Raw genomic sequence first — 17,747 nt, 5'->3', positions numbered from 1 at the left:
AAGTTCTACCTCCAAGCAAAGTGAGCTCAATCACAGGTTTGTGAGTGGGAGGGGTAGAAAGCTACCTCCCTAACTAGCAGGATTAACCCTTGCTAAATTTTAATGGCTCCTCCTTTCAGCTTCGCCGAAAATAATACCTCTATTAAGTTGCTAAGGTTTGTATTGTTAGGAAAAATACAAATTACCTCCGAATTTGTCATACCTGTATTGTGTGCTTTAATTTGCTGTTAGAACTAATCAAGAGTCCTCTGTGTATGTTCTTAGCTCTGTACAGTATATACTTGTTACTTTGACATAGACAGACAATAATGCAAAGATGCTTTTATGAGTAATTCCGTTCATGAGTTGAAATATTATCTGTTGACCAAGGTAACTTAAAATGTATGTATCGAAAACCAAAATAAGGAAAGTGTTCAGTTCTTTTTTACATATTTATCATTTCAATCAGGCCTACCAGTGTCAAATAGTATCGTAGTGAAAATGTTGTGTGCATTATGTACTACATTGAGTTCTAAATCATCAATATGAATTACTGTTGTATGTGGTTGTTTGAAGCAGATTTAAATCCTGTGTCAAAAATTACCGGTCAGCTGTGATTCTCTATATGGTAAGGTATGACTCAAGTTTCTGAAAAAATTTTAAAGGAAGAGAAATTGTTTATTTATATAAAAGTTTCCTTGAAAACTATGTGAAAACTTCTTTGTTTATATGGGTTTATTCTTTTTTCAGGAGCTAGCAAAATGTCCGGGGAAAATAATGATGATACACCTAGGCCACCTCGTAATTTACAAGGTTTGCTGAATTTCTGTACACAGATAACAGCTAGAGAGGACACTACACGTCCAACAGACATCTCTCAATTGGACCCAGAGGTAAGTTTAGATTTTAGAATTTTTTTTTTTTTTTTGAAGTTACCTGTAATGTCAGTACAAATATGTCATTTTTTTTCTACACTTATACCAACTTTTCATACTTTGAAATAAGGAAGGCTCTATTTGTAGTGCCTGTGGGGAAAGTTGTTAAGAGAAGAAGCGAGTTCAGTGTTCTTTCTCTTCATCCTTCTCCTCTTCAGATTCTGACCTTAATCCTTCTAAGAAGCCGAAGAAGGTCAGTTTTATGAAGTTTCGTAGGACTGTTGACATAACGTTTCTATTAGGATAGGTGGACGTTTCCTGGATGGTCCCCAGTTGGCCTTATTCATTGACCCCTCAGGGTCAAATACCAGGTGGCTGGCTTGACTACCCCAGTAGCCAGACTAGCCAGAGATGCGCGGTGCTGTTCTTAGCCGCACACTCTTCCTGTTAGCTAGGTTGGCCCGGGGCTGCACGGGACTGTAGATTGTGGGCTGAGACCTGGGTAGCTGTCTTAACTACCCCTGTAACCAGGCTGGCCAGAAATGCATGGCCCCATACATCATCACTTCGCCAGGTTGATCTGTCTTCCCTTGTAGTGACTCAAATCAGAAGGCATGCCAAGGCACCAATCCCCCGGTGAGATACTACCACTAGAGAATTATTGGGTCCTTTGGTCAGACAGTACTACATTTGATCCCTCTCTCCTGTTACGGCTCATTTCTCCATTGCCTACGCATACACCAAGTATTATGGCCTATTGTTTCCACGATCTTCTCTTTTCTCATACACCTGATGACACGAGATAAACGGATAATTCTTCTTTGATCAAGGGATTAATTACTGCACTGTAATTGTTCAGTGGCTACTCTCCTCCTGGTAAGGGTAGAAGATACTCTTTTAGCTATGGTAAGCAGATCTTCTAGGGTAGTGCCATAGCCTCTGTACCATGGTCTTCCACTGTCTTTGGTGGAGTTCTCTTGCTTGAGGGTACATTCAGGCACTCTATTCTGTCTTAATCCTCTTCCTCTTGATTTTTTTAGGTTTTTATAGTTTATATATGAAATATCTATTTTAATGTTGTTACTGCTCTTATCCCTTTTAACCCCAATGGACGTACTGGTACTTTTCAATATTAATCTTACCCGATGATCATGTAGCTGTCAACTCTGTTGCCCGACAGAAATCTAAGGTCGGGATACGCCAGCGATCGCTATACAGGTGGGGGTGTACACAACAGCGCCATCTGTGAGCAGGTACTCAAGTACTTCTTGTCAACAAGAACTCAATTTTTCCTCTGTCGTGCCACAGGCAAGACCTACTAAATACGCCGTCCCTAACTGGATTTGTTTTCACAACGTTTTGGTGAAGTACACTATTCCAGTTTTGAGCTTTCGCTATGCAGGGGTTTTATCTTCATTTCAAAACTTGAACTCGTTTTGGATAGATTTAATTATGGTGACGAAGAGAGTATGGACTCTCTTTCACTTTTAAATGGCCGACCCTTCCCTTAGACGGAAGTGTTGGTGACGAAGAGAGTATGGACTCTCTTTCACTTTTAAATGACCGACCCTTCCCTTAGACGGAAGTGTGTTTAGGTTTTTGGTAATTTTGCTTAACAAGTTATAGATCTATTTATTTTATATCTCTCCGCCATTTATAGGCCTCTTCGATTAACTTTCCATTTATTATAAACTTATAAAAATTAATTTTTATGTTTGTTTATATGCGACCTTTCCTAATAGTAGGCGGTCCTTACTTGGAACCGAAGTTAATTAACATTGAGCCCGTCATATCGTATTTCCTTTTAAGAATTTATACTTTTTTAATTTTAATGTTTTTGAAAGAATTTCTTTGATAGTCTCGTACTGTTTTCAAAGATGAACTAACGTTTAGTTTAGTCTCCGCAGTTGTTGACGTTCAGAACGTTCAACATGCGCTCTATCGTTACGATAGAGAGAGAGTATTTCACGGTTTCACGTTGCAGTAAGAGTAAACCGATTCTAGCGTTTCGTTCATTCTTTCTTAGCTTAAATGGTTTTAATTCTAATAAAGGAACTTTTTATTTGGGAAACCTTTCAGTTTTTTTTTTTTCCTTTAACAAATAATATGTTTTAACGATATATAATTGGGCTCATCTCTCAGGTTCTAAGTCAAGAGAGAGAGAGAGAGATAGAGACGGAGGGAGAGAGAGGAGAATAAACGTTTCGTTCAAGCGGGTAACGTTGTTCTCGTTTTTTACTCTTCTCCCTAGTCGCTATAGGGGAAGAAGGTAAAACGTTTCTAGAGTTTTATTCTTGTTCCCAGGCTTTATGCGGTGAGAGATTTTAAACGTAGTTTATTTGATCTAGTGTTTAGTCTCTTTTCCAGCCACTGAATTCTTTATCTTTCATTATGTTTTTCTGTTGCATTGTAAAACTGTTTTCGCAATTACTACCTTTTAATGAAGGATAGGATTGCGTGTTTCAGGTACAAATCACTTAAAGTTTCGAGTTCAGTGAAATAAGTGCAAACAGAAAATCAAAAGTGATAAAGTGATATGCGCAAAGTGTTACTGTGTTGCGTTCGAGGGTTCGTCTGTTCGTGCCAGTTGTTCACCTAGTCCGATACCTCTTACAAGCTCCCAAGCCCAGGGGAGAAGTAATGTCGAAGGACTTATGGGTTCCACAGGCCTTGATCGACGAACAGACGTTTCCCTCCGTGGTTTCGGGTGTATCTACACACGTTGCTGACGTGATCACCCCACCCACACAAAGACGAGAGAGCCCATTTATTCTTCGTCTGCGGAAGAGGTTTCTCGCAGAAACCATGGACCAAATCTTGCAGCTTTTAAGTGCAAGTCGGTCCCTTCCGCGCAAGTCCAACGGCTTAGGTGTAGCCACTGGGTCAGTTCGGACTCGCTGCAGTCTTCGACGACTGCACACCTTCCGAGAGAGGCAAGGTGGTACCGCAACAGGCAGTAACTCCGTCTGTTGCCGCAACAGGCAGTAACTCCGTCTGTTGCCGCACCAGCTGTTTTAGACCCTCAGTCACAACGGACAGTAGCTCCGTTTGTTGCCGTCTTTTATAGACCCTAGTGGTCCATGCTGCAGATATGCAGTCTCAGCTTGCTTCCTTCATGCAAGAGTATCGTGCTGAGAAGGTTGACACTGCACCTGTTAACCTACAACCTGCCACGGTTGTGCGTTCAGCAGATACTGCGGCTGCCTGCTCCCACACTCCACCTGTGAGAACTCCACCACCGATGCGCAGTCGACCCTGCCAGACGCATGTTCATGCTGCACCCTCCGTTGACATGCGTGAGCTACCGCATCAGCAGTGGGAAGGTGCTGTCAAGCTGCCGTGTTTTGCCACAATGCGGCATGCTCCGCAACCCACGGCAGTCCCTCCCACGCACCAGCACTCCGCTTTTGTTGTTGCCAGCTCCCACCCTCCGACTGCGGAGAAGGTTGACGATGCACCCGTTGGCCTACAGCCTGCCACGGTTGTGCGCCCGGCTTGGCTGCCTGCTCCCACACTCTTGTTGTGAGAGCTCCTCCACCCATGCGCAGTCGACCTTGCCAGACGCATGCTGACTCCCACAGACACACGGAGCTCTCCGTTGCCGTGCGTGAGCTACCACAAGCTGCCGTGTTTTGACACGGTGTGTCAGCCTCAGCAACACACTGTGGTTACCGCCACTCGCCCGCAGCAAACTAGTCAGTCAGGAGTTGAGGCTTCCCCACACAGCTTTGGTTGTTGCCAACTCACAGACTGGCTAACAGTTACATGACATTGCCTTCTGGTGTGCTACTAATACACCAGTGCTGTATGTCCTCACGCACCTGTTGGGGTTGACAGTTCAGTTTTTGACAGTTCACAGACTGACAAGCAGTTTCATAACGTTGCCTTCTGGTCTGCTGCTTATGCACCAGTGAAACCCTCACTGAGATAACCTAGCTTTTCTCGGACATGGTTCCTGTAGATGAGAAAGTGCTGTTCTCCCTCCTTCTGATATTCCCTTGAGGACTCTGTCATTTGGAGAGGAGCCTTAAGCTGCTTAGCCTCCTATGGACTTTAGTTAAAGCATAACATGCTTCCAGGGAGGGTAAATGGTTCCGCTTCAGTCGCTAACCCCGTCTGTTGCCACACCTGCTCCCATAGGCCTTGGGCTTTGTTGCAAGACATGCAGTCCAAGCTTAGTCCTTGATAGAGGATTTTTTACGGAGAAGAACCTTCTTGCCAACGACCTTCCTACCGGTTGGTTGTACGCCCTGTTGACGCTGAGGTATCCTACTCACGTCCGCCAGTTGAGATGGTTCCTCCACCGGTGCGACCCAGTGTGGGTTGCCAGTCGCACGTTGACGTTAAGCTACTCTCGGAGGTGGTTGTGGACGTTCAGTGTGTCACTGGGAAGACGTTCAACAACCAGCAGAGGTGACTTGTTGTGACGCAGTGCGGCAACCTCAGCAACCCGATAAGGGGTTGTCTGCACTACCCAGACAGTCTAGACAGTTTCGGGTTGTCGCTGTACTTCCTCGCATCCCCATGGTTGACAGTTCACAGACTGTGCAGCAGTACCATGATCTTGTGTCCGGCTCCGTCACGCATCCACCAGTGCGACCGGATTCAGCGAGTCAGACGTTGCCCACTCCGTTGCCGTTTCCTCATCAGTTTCGGATGAGGAACCCTCTGATGAGGACATGGCTGAACAAGACGATCAACCCCCAGCCCTGCTATCCATCAAGAAGATGCTGAAGAAGGAACACGGCCCTGTCAGGCTGTGGATGAGTCTGGTTAGGACACTGTCATCCGTGGTTCAATTGGTGTCACTTGGAAGACTACACCTCCGTCCTCTTCGGTTTCATCTAGCTCTTCACTGGAAAAGGACAAGACGCTAGAAGCGGTCTCGATCCCGGTTTCCGGAAGATAAGTCTGGTCTGACTTGATGAAAGGACTTTATCAACCTTTTATAGGGTCTTCCCCTGACTGTTCAGACTCCCAACCACGTTCTCTTCTCAGACGCATCGGACGTAGGCTGGGGTGCGACCTTAGGCGGTAGGGAATGCTCGGGATTATGGAACTCGAGTCAAAGGACAATGCATTTTAACTGCAAGAAGCTTCTGGCAGTACGTCTGACCTGGAAAAGCTTCAGGTCTCTCCTTCAAGGCAAAGTAGTGGAGGTGAACACGGACAACTCCCTGCTTTGATGTTCATCTCCTAGCAAGGAGGGACCTACTCTCTGACATGGTGCGAGTTCGCAAGTGACCTCCTCTCCTGTTCAACAGGTCTAGACTTTTCACTAGTAACAAGTTTCTTCCAAGGCAACTTGAATGTCTTAGCAGATTGTCTCAGTAGGAAGGGACAATAATTCCGACATATTGGACCCTCCACAAAGATGTATGCAAGAGACTTTGGGTCACCTGGGGCCAGCCAACCATAGATCTCTTCACAACCTCGATGTCCAAGAGGCTCTCAATACTTTGCTCACCTATCCCGGACCCAGCAGTGGTTCTTTTAGATGCCTTTCTACTAGATTAGTCTCATCTAGATCTATATGCATTCCCTCCGTTCTAGATTGTCAACAAGGTACTGCAGAAGTTCGCCTCTCACGATGGGACAAAGTTGACACTAGTTGCTTCCCTCTGGCCCGCGAGAGAATAACTTACCGAAGTACTTCGATGGCTAGTAGACGTTCCCAGAACTCTTCCCCTAGGGTGGACCTGCTACGTCTGCCACGCGTAAGAAGGTACTCCAAGGCCTCCACGCTCTTCGTCTGACTGCCTTCAGAATATCGAAAGACTCTCGAGAACTAGAGGTTTTTCGAAGGAGGCAACCAGAGCGATTGTTAGAGCAAGGAGAACATCCACCCTTAGAGTCTACCAATCGAAGTGGGAAATCTTCCGTAACTGGTGCAAGTCAGTATCCGTATCCTCGACCAGTACCTCTGTAACTCAAATAGCTGACTTCCTCTTATATCTGAGGAAAGAGCGATCTCTTTCAGCTCCCACTTTCAAGGGTTACAGAAGCATGTTGGCATCAGTCTTCCGTCACAGAGGCTTAGATCTTTCCAACAATAAAGATCTACAGGACCTCCTTAAGTCTTTTGAGACCACGAAGGAGCGTCGTTTGGTTACACCTGGTTGGAATTTAGACGTGGTTCTAAGATTCCTTATGTTAGACAGGTTCGAACCACTTCAATCAGCCTCCCTGAAAGATCTCACCTTTAAGACTCTTTTCCTGATATGCTTAACCACAGCTAAAAGAGTCAGTGAGATTCATGCCTTCAGCAAGAACATCGGATTTTCATCCAAAACGGCTACATGTTCTACATCTTGGTTTTCTAGCCAAACACGAGCTGCCTTCTCGGCCTTGACCAATATCGTTCGATATTCCAAACTTATCGTATGGTTGGAAATGAACTAGAAAGAGTATTATGTCCTGTAAGAGCTCTTAAGTTCTATTTTAAAAACCTTTACGAGGCCCGTCTGAAGCTTTATGGTGTTCAGTTAAGAATTCATCTTTGCCTATGTCAGAGAATTCTTTATCCTATTATTTTCAGACTGTTAATACGAGAAGCTCATTCCCTTCTGAATGAGGAAGACCAAGCTTGGCTGAAGGTAAGGACACACGAAGTTAGAGCTGTCACAACTTCCGTGACCTTTAAACAAAATAGATCTCTGCAAAATATATTTGACGCAACCTTTTGGAAAAGCTAATCAGTGTTCGCGTCTTTTATCTTAAGAATGTCCAGTCTCTTTACGAGAACTGCTACACTCTGGGACCATTCGTAGAAACGAGTGCAGTAGTGGTGGGGGCTCCACCACTACAATTCCCTAATTCCAGAACCTTTTTAATCTTTCTCTTGAAATATTTTTGGGTTGTCCGGAAGGCTAAGAAGCCTTCCGCATCCTGGTTGATTTGGCGGGTGGTCAAATTCTTTCTTGAGAAGCGCCTAGATTAGAGGTTATGATGAGGTCCTTTAGTATGGGTTGCAGCCCTTCATACTTCAGCACCTAGGAGTCGCTCAGCATCCTAAGAGGATCGCTAGGCTCAGTAAGGAAGACGTACTTAAAAAGGCAGAGTAATGGTTCAAGTCGACTTCCTTACCAGGTACTTATTTATTTTATGTTTGTTATTTTGAATAACTGCTAAAATGAGATACGGGATACTTAGCTTCTAATGTTAACATGTATGCTGGTCTCCACCCACCACCCTGGGTGTGAATCAGCTACATGATCATCGGGTAAGATTAATATTGAAAAATGTTATTTTCCTTAGTAAAATAAATTTTTGAATATACTTACCCGATGATCATGAATTTAAGGACCCTCCCTTCCTCCCCATAGAGAACCAGTGGACCGAGGAGAAAATTGAGTTCTTGTTGACAAGAAGTACTTGAGTACCTGCTCACAGATGGCGCTGTTGTGTACACCCCCACCTGTATAGCGATCGCTGGCGTATCCCGACCTTAGATTTCTGTCGGGCAATAGAGTTGACAGCTACATGATCATCGGGTAAGTATATTCAAAAATTTATTTTACTAAGGAAAATAACATATTTCACAAAACTCATCCCTTTACCCCCTTGGACGTACTGGTACGTCCTTGCAAAAAACTGCTATTTGCATTTTTTTTTTTGCATATTTTTGATAACTTTTTGAGAAACTTCAGGCATTTTCCAAAAGAATGAGACCAACCTGACCCCTCTATGATGAAAATTTAGGCTGATTCAGCAATTTAAAAAATATATATTGCAAAATTGCTTGAAAGAAAAATGCCTTGAGGGTTAAGGGTTGGAAAATTCCAAATTGCCTGGGGGTAAAAGGGTTAAGATATTTTATTTTAATTGTTCAATACTTCTTTCATAGTATATTTATATCCTTGTTTCCTTTCCTGACTGAGCTATTTTTCCCTGTTGAAGCCCTTTGGCATATAGCATCCTGGTTTTCCAATTAGATTCGTAGTTAAGCTTGTATTAATAATGATAATAATAGTAATCTGAATTGGCAGTTATGGAAAATTTTGCCATGACCACCCTGTAATTTAGTTTAATGACTTAACCAATGGCCAGGCCCGTGATGTATTTTAGTTCCAAAAGACGATTGGGTTACCATCTGATATTTTTGAGAAGTACAGGTGACACATGCAGTTGGGTGGAAAGGCTGTGACCTTTTTGATACACCAATCAGCAAACCAGTGTACCAACTAGGTTTTGAAGGCAAGGGACACTGGTGTCCCAATTTTCAAAGCAAGATGCTGTAGTCCTGAGGTAGTAGCACTGGTACCTTGTGATACTTTGGTGCAGGGTTCCAAATCACTCGTGCTGAAGAATCATTTGCAGGTGTCACTGGAGAAGTGGTAAACTGCTTTTCAGGGCTCCCTGATTCACTGCAGTCTTTATCAAGGGCTTTGGTTCTTCAAGCTCATCTGGGGACAAACCTTCAGGTGCGGCTATGCATGCGGTATCGGGAATAGTCACCACAACCTTATTTAGATCCCGATCAGGATCAGTTTTAACTTGTTCAACTCAAAAGGATCTTGTGCATGACTAACCCTTTCAAGGTCATTTGATCAGTTCAGAAAGGGAAGCATAGGAAAGGTAGAGGGGGGATGCTTATGTTAGAGTTTCCCTATGCCTGCTGTTGCAAGTACGGAAATGTCTGGAATGCCATAAGGCAACTTGTCAGAGACACAGGGCAAAGCTTTAGGTAGTGTGTCCTTTGGGACTGGTACTTACTACTACTTCTTGACTGCTGACCTTCCCCTATCTTTGTTAATATACCTCAGCATCTTTGAAAGGCCTAGCATTGTTGCTGAGTTGAAAGGGATGGTGAAGACAGTTATGCTTGAAGACCTTTTATTACTGATCTCCTTCCTTCTACAGTTGACTCTTTCTGGTAGATAAGTCAACTGGGAGGCTGGAGACCGGTCATTGACTTCTCTCTTCTGAACCAATTTTTAAAGTAATGAGGCTCAGAATGGGAATGGCACAAACGTACTGTAATAAGTAGTTGTATCAAAGAAGGAGACTTCATGCTTCCAGTGGATCTGAAGGATGCATGCTTTCAGGTACCGTATTCCTTCATCAGTATTCACAGAAGTATCTCTGTAATTTCCTCAACAGAGTCGAGCATCATTTCACAACCCTGTGTTTTGGATAGTTTACTGCTCCTTGGGTATTTCCTGCTATCCGGTATACAGTATGTCTTTTCATGTATTTTGATGATTGGATGATCCTGGCCTCTTTGGAGAGGCAGATGCTACTACTGTATATTGAAATTACCTTCTCACCTTTAGTTGTGATCTAGGGTTTGTGATGAATTGGGAGAAGTCAAATCTCACGCCCATGCAGAGGTTGAAGTATATGAGCATGCTGATAGACAACGGCAGGAGCAAGATTCTTCCTATCAGACAAATGTATTGCCAAGCTCAGAGGTAGCACGACTTTGTCCAGTCCAGACGGTGACTTCCAGCTCGACGTTTGCAAGTCTTTTTGATCACCTATTCTCATTGGAAAATTTTTCCTGGGATTGGTTGTGGTACATCTCCAGAGATTCCTTCAAAACTTTTAAGAGGATCACTGGTTGGCCTCTTGAGATCCCCCCTTTCTATCTTGTTCCAGTGGGAAAGGAAATATAAGAAAATCTTAACTGGTGAGTGGATGAAGAAAACCTCACCTGTGAAGTCCCTCCTGACTCCCCATCTCCAAACATACAACTGTTCTTGGACGCATCAAAAGATTGGTGGGGCTATCACCTTGCCAATTTGGTCACATCAGGTGTGTGGTAAATAGAAGAAATGCTTCTTCTTTTGAGGATGCAAGCATTCCAAGAACCTTTGAGGAACCGCTCATTAGTGTTGCTAGGCAAATATCACTACCATAGTAACTTACGTCAATAAAGAATGAGGCACGGTTCCTCTACCTTTTTGAAGTTGACGAAGCAGATCCAAAAATGGGTGGTGAATCATGCCATAGAGGTTTCAGCCAGATACATTCCAGGGAAGAGGAATGCATAGTGCTTAACAGATATGCTCATGTGCCAGGGGAAAGTTGTACGGTCAGAGTGATCCCTACATCTTTGCATAGCGGAACAGCTTTTTTTTTTAGTGGGGCTCATCGGAAATCAACCTGTTCTCCACACAGGTAGTCTGAAAGCTCCCGGTGTTTTGTACATGTTCCCGATCCATAGGCAGCATTAGCGAATGCTTTCCAACACTCATGGGGGCATCTCTAATGGATATGCCTTTTATCTATTCAATTTGATTTACAGTACTGGCTGGTTGACAGTGTGGCAGCATCTCTAGTACAGATTGGTAACTTGCTCGTTGATATTCACATAGAAGAGCCTCTCAGTATTGTCTATGAAAGGTCACTGCTCAGCTTGAGCCTTGTCTTCCGACTGAAGAGCATAGACCTTTTCTCCTTGTGGTAGTTAATCTATGCTTTTGAAGAGCTTCAAGTAGTCCTCCCTACACAGGGACGCAATTCCTCCGGAGTTGGATGTGACCCGTTTCTTATGACTGCCCCATGTGAGCCTTAGAGAGTATTACCAAACAGATCTGACTCAAGACTGTCCTTTTGCTAGCTGTAGCATTGGCAAAGAAAGATGGCGAGTTGCCTATGCACACTCGTACACTTGTATTAGCACATGCTGAAGGATGGAAGGAGGTCTCTAGTTTTGTACTTGAATTTGTGGCCAAAACCCAAGTTTTTCAAAGTTAAACTTACCACCTCAACCATCCCTCTCTCTTCTGGGCTGAAAATTAAAAGTTAAGAGTCTTTGACAGGAGAGGAAGTTTATTCACCCTTGGTCACCACCTTTAGTTAAATACCTTGCGATCAGTTTCAAGGGCCATTCCAGCTTAGAGCTGAAGACACTCCCTATTTTAAAGGACTAATCTTAGGGTTGTATAGCTAGTAAGAGTACAAATTACTTTTAGAATATTTCATTTTTAGTAGGTGTGTTTATATCGATGGGTTCTTGATAAAGCAGCAGAGGTTTTTGTTTCACACATTAAAAGTAGAAATATTTATATGATAATATGAAAGACTCCTAACATTGTGTTTCAGCGACGAGCATTTCTTGAAGAAGCCTTGGCAGGAATGACAGTTGATGTGGTGAAGAAACTAGCAGAATCTGTGAAAGTTTTGTTTGAAGATGCAGTAACGATTCCCGGGGAAAATATAGAAGAGCAAGAGGAAGCCCTTGATACTATCAGTGAATATGTTGAAGACCTTAATTATGCCAAGGGTAAGTAGCATGCTTCACTTTACATTAGAATTAATTATAGTATCTTGGTTTCTGTAAAGAAAAATAAAGTAATGAAAGTGCAGTAATGTATATAGTTATGCTTTAAGGTTATTTTATATAGTACATTACCCAGTTTATTTTTCATGACAATTTTTTAAAGGTTATAATTTACTCTACAATGTCATGCAAACAATGCAGGAACTTTTGATTTATAGATATTATAATTGTTTGGGGCAGTGCTCTTCTTAGCAAGTATGAATAATTTTATCTAGGAAAAGATGGCCTCACTTCTCTAATGTTATTTCTTCTTTGTTAGATTTTGTCACTCATTAGGGAACAGTTCTTCAGCAGTGTTAGATGTCTGCCTGTTGTATAATCAACATTGTACTTAAATTTTTATATAAGCATTTTGTTTTTCAAATCTTTTACAGATCTTCACAATATGGGAGGATTTCCTGCACTATTTCAGTGTTTAGATTCCCCACATGCATCCCTTCGCGCCAATGCAGCCAACGTCATTGGTGTAGTGTGCCAAAACAATCTTTATTGCCAGTCTAAGATGTTGGCTCTCAACCCAATTCCAACATTGCTTCACATGATGGACAATGACAGCAATAAACAAGCTAGGGTTAAAGCTTTGTTTGCACTATCATGTAAGCACTCTATCTTTATGTTTGTTGGTGATTCTTGCTCATATCTTAACTTGTAATTTTTATGTTTTCAAGTAGCTTTAACCATTACTTTATCTTCCAGGTCTTGTCCGAGGGTATACTGATGGTGAACGTAAATTTTTAGAATTGGATGGCTTCTCGTACCTTATGCGTGCAATGCAGTCTGGAGAGGAGAAGTTGGTTGTTAAATCTGCCTTTTTCCTTAACAGTCTTATTAACAATGATAATTTTCGTAAAGGTAATTTATTTTTATCCTTTTGTGTACATTATTTTATGTTAATGTACATGAAGCATTTAAATTTATGTTGTTTGCATAATGTTTTTCTATTCAATTATGTTCAAACTAAAGTCCTAATACTTGATAGTATAATGTTAAGGACTTAAGTAATCGAAATCACACACTCATACTTTCAGGAACCCTTATAATTATACAAAACAACAATATAAGAAGTTTTGATTATACTGTACAGTATTTGTATTGATAACATATCAATGTCATCACACCTCAGTAGTATCTGTAGGGAGGCTTAGAGTTGAAAGTATTGCTAATACACTAGATTTCTCCCATGTTGTTTTGGGCCATCAGTACACGTTACCAAAGAATTTTTCCAATGTCCTTTTGGCCCTTGTTGCATCCAGTTTTTAGCCTTTTAATTAATATCTAATACCACCTTCTTTCTCCCATTATGTTATCCAACCTCTTGTGGTATTCTACACACCCCTAGGCTTACCTCATTGCTGGGCCATTGTACCCAAATTTTTAAAATCACAATTAGTTCAATTCAGTTCAATATAACACAGCTCTAAGAAAACAGGTTATGTATTTTCCAAGTCTCACTTACAAGTAATATATTCATATAAATTGTAATAATAATCTGATTATATCAACTGGTTTACTTCCTGATAATTTAAAAAAATCTAAAAGAATAAAACTAGTGTCACAGTTATCTAGAGACAGCATAAGGAATAAGGCAATATTTCCATCGTCAGTAATTTCTACTTAGAATTACTTTCATGAATCCAGACCTCAAAAAAAGTTTTGACCACTTACTGCAAGCATTAAACTATGGTACACTATTTTGGATAGTCTGCATCTTGATTTACATGAGGTGCTGCTATACAAGCTGTCACTATGCTTACATGTTACTCGCTCATTAGCCGCCAGAAGAGACAGAATTAGTTGAAGGGAACAAAGGGTAGCAAGTAAGAAAAAAAGCAGCATAACAGTTATATTTTTTAAATGACACAGAATAGTTTTAAGTAATTACAGCTTGAAAGCATGGTTACAGTAAAGCAGGACTTATCGTACCAAGTAGAATAATTGGACCATTGTTGGATAAATTTATATTATTTGAATGTATTCTTTTTGCTGTCATCCTTTTATATTTTGGGTTTGTAATGCCTTCAACTTAGTTTGCTTTTCATTCCACATAACCTCACATGTCACTTAAGCTTTGCTCTGGAAGTTATATTATTATTAAATGCTAAGCAACAACCTTAGTTGGAAAAGCAGGATGCTATAAGCCCAGGGGCCCCAACAGGGAAAATAGCCCAGTGAGGAAAGAAAATAAGGAAAAATAAAATATTTTTAAGAATAATAACTATATTAAAAAAAATATTTCCTTTATAAACTAAAAAAAATTTAACAAAACAAGAAGAGAAACTAGATAGAACGGTGTGCCCGAGTGTACCCTCAAGCAAGAGAACTCAACCCAAGACAGTGTAAGACCATGGTACAGAGGCTATGGCACTACCCAAGACTAGAGAACTAAGGTTTGATTTTGGAGTGTCCTTCTCCTAGAAGAGCTGCTTACCATAGCTGAAAAGTCTCTTCTACCCTTACCAAGAGGAAAGTAGCCACTGAAGAATTACAGTGCAGTAGTTAACCCCTTGGGTGAAGAAGAATTGTTTGGCAATCTCAGTGTTATCAGGTGGACGAGGACAGAGGAGAATCTGTAAAGAATAGGCAGACTGTTCAGTGTCTGTGTAGGCAAAGGGAAAGAACCATAACCAGAGAGAAGGGTCCTACGTAGTACCGTCTGGCCAGTCAAAAGACCCAATAATTCTCTAGCGGTAGTATGGAGTGTACTACCGTATTTAGAACTACAGTAAGCCCAACACTTTTACATTGATGCTTTCATCCTTTTTTAGTTACTGTAACTGGAAACTGAGTATGAGGAAGTCATAAAAATGAACAAGTACTGGTAATATTAATGACTTAATTTGTTTATGTCTTCATTGTTAGTTTAAAGGGTATTTTACAAGGACAGTATACTGTAAATATTTATGCATTAAGGTTTATCATAATTTTAATGTTATTTTCTCCTTTTTTTTTCTTTTAGATGCCATTATGTCAATGGGCTATGTCGAACAACTGATCTCTATCCTTAATAACAGTGAAGTGGATGATGTTTCTCGAGAACATTGCACTATGGTGCTTGCAACGTTGGCTATGTCATATCCTCCAGCACTTTCTGACTGTTTGAGACCAGAATTTAACTTACCCGGTATTTTAAGATCTCGACTTTCAAATATCAAAGGCAAATCAGAATATGAGGTAGGTTCTTATGAAAAACAAGATATATGCTGTTGTATGCTTGTCAGACACTTTCAGACACTAATGATACAGTGATACAGTATTACCAAACTTTGAGCGATTTTATTTAGAGTATGGTTTTTTGTTAGAAATACCAATGTTTTGGTAAGTACAGTATATCTGACTTTTGAAATGATAAATTTTCAGCTTAGATACATGTGGCTGCTGTTACTTGAAATCAACAGGCTTTAGTGCATGTTATACCAAGGATATTACTTCATCTTCTTATTAAAGCTAATTTGTAAGCTAATATCTGTAAAAGAAGAAAGGATAGTATGTAATTACAATGGATGGTAATTTAACCATATCTTAGTAATTTTTTTTATAATTTGGATAAAAATATCTTTCTAGCTATAGTTCTGTCTTGTTAATCTTGCTCAGCTTTATGTGATTAGGAATTTTTCCTCCTTTTTTTGTGTGGGTTTTGTCATATTGATCATGGAAAGTTAGATTCAATGTTTAAGATGATGAATTCTCTTGTTTTATTTCCAGGATGAAGAACGACATATAATGAGTCTGCTTAATGCTATGGAAAGTGAAGATGAAAGCGCTTGTAGATAATAAGTCAAGCTTATGCTGTAGAAGAGCTATCTCCTAGTATATAAGGTACAATAAATGTCTTGTATTGTGAGAAACAAATTTAGTTTACTGATCAAATCATTCTGGTGGAATATGAAGCGTAATGTGCATTTATGGTATCTTCTAGAAAGGCTGTGAATTGACTCAAAATAGGTGATCATTGTTAGATGTTTGTTCTCATTGCAGAACAAATAGTTTATGAATTACTTCTTTTGAGACATGGATTAACTCTATACCAGTATCGTTCATTGCTGCGACGTCAACTGGCATGGCCTAGTGCAGAAGGGTTTTATTCTATCTAGGTATAGTAGAGTCTAGTTTTGGATTTACACAATTTTGTAACCACAAAGTTACTGTAAATAGGCACTTGAGTTTCTGTTAATTACTAACTATAATGTCGAGTTACTAGTGTAAGTTTGTGTAATCAAAGTTAAAAGTCACATTTTAAGACGCTGAAGGAAAGTGCATAATGTGATGTTTAAATTAAATTGTTAATTTTCTTTGGCCGTTCTTTCGTATGAATTTCTTTCGAAAAGTAATGTGGAATACCATAATGATTCAAGAATTGCCTTTTCCCTAACAAATAAAAATTAATATCCGTGGAAAATTGAGCTTCACTTCTATTTCCAAAGCAGTATCTTGTTGTTTGATGAAAATGTCTTTATTTGAGGTTTTGCATAAGAGAAATGAACTGTCTCTCATAAGGTTCATTTTGGTTACAATTCTCATAATATCTTTATTGTGATAGTCTTCTTGATGTGAGTTATACATTCATATTATTTATATTTTACTATTTTTTTTTTCACATCACTTCACCAGTCAAGTATCCACAGACCATATATATGACAATGTTAAGAATGGAGCTTTTAACCTATTTTTATCATTTATTTTTTATGCAGTCATGAAGGGTTAGCTTACATTCACAAGTTTATTTTTTTTATTCATTTTTTATTCGTGCATAATGATTACTTAATTTTATAATAATGTACCCTTTGATAAATACAATTTTTTTTTTAAGTCAAGACTTTCATTATATTTCACCTTCTACTGTATTTGTAAGTTGAAAAGTAGATTATACCACTGAACCTCATCACTCACATTCATAGGAAATAATTCATACCTGTTATTCATTTCTTAAATTCTCGATAAAAAGTATTTATGCTTGGTAACATTAAGCATACATTATTTTTATTAACAGGTGTACAGTATGTATTTACAAAGTGGTATCAGTGGTTATGGTCAAGATAAACTATAGACATCAGCCCATTGTATGGCCTAGAACTTAATTACAGTATCTTCAGGTTGAACAAAAGATCACCAGAATTAAGGTAAATCAGTGTTTTTATTTATGTAGCCATGACTTTGTAAGTAGCATAAAAAGTATTGTAATTAGTACTTTACTTTGTTTTGTTGAGATTTATCGTTGATGTGTAGTATTTTTGGAGATTTCTTAGGAAGAATATACAAATAGATCCCCTGAAAAACTTCTGTATTGACAAAAATTTTCGTGTAATCTTTGTTTCTTCATCTTTATAGCAGTGCTATATGGAGAAATTATAATGTCAAACAAATTAGGGTGGAGATAAGTTTCAGAAATCGTAATTTTACTTACCATCATTTGGTATCCAAATATTTCTAAAAGTCTGTGCTATTATACAGGCTCTCCAAATAGGTTGCACTTATTGCATAATAGAAAACTATCAATTTGTATTTAGGGAGCTATTCTAAACTTAATGAAATTGATTGGATAAAATTTGGATATTCCTGTGTCAAGGTTAGTGACCCATATTTTTTCCTGGTAGGAAAAGTAAATGAAT

General features: G+C 40.0%; 1 protein-coding gene across 3 annotated transcripts in view; it reads left to right on the top strand.

Moving 5' to 3' along the window:
• Positions 1 to 16,520, top strand: part of LOC137621548 (hsp70-binding protein 1) — a 32,702-nt gene extending 16,182 nt beyond the window's left edge. For all 3 annotated transcript variants that reach the window (XM_068351934.1, XM_068351932.1, XM_068351931.1), the window contains exons 2-7: positions 730 to 872; positions 11,904 to 12,084; positions 12,516 to 12,737; positions 12,838 to 12,993; positions 15,098 to 15,312; positions 15,844 to 16,520. In XM_068351934.1, coding sequence (XP_068208035.1) covers positions 741 to 872; positions 11,904 to 12,084; positions 12,516 to 12,737; positions 12,838 to 12,993; positions 15,098 to 15,312; positions 15,844 to 15,912 — 975 coding nt within the window. In that variant the 5' untranslated portion in view covers positions 730 to 740 and the 3' untranslated portion in view covers positions 15,913 to 16,520. The remainder of the gene's footprint in view (positions 1 to 729; positions 873 to 11,903; positions 12,085 to 12,515; positions 12,738 to 12,837; positions 12,994 to 15,097; positions 15,313 to 15,843) is intronic.
• Positions 16,521 to 17,747: the final 1,227 nt, after the last annotated feature.

The sequence above is a fragment of the Palaemon carinicauda genome, chromosome 28 (assembly GCF_036898095.1).
Source record: "Palaemon carinicauda isolate YSFRI2023 chromosome 28, ASM3689809v2, whole genome shotgun sequence".
NCBI lineage: Eukaryota > Metazoa > Arthropoda > Malacostraca > Decapoda > Palaemonidae > Palaemon > Palaemon carinicauda.
Note: the sequence above shows the minus strand (reverse complement) of the source record. Positions and strands in the feature narration are given on the sequence as shown.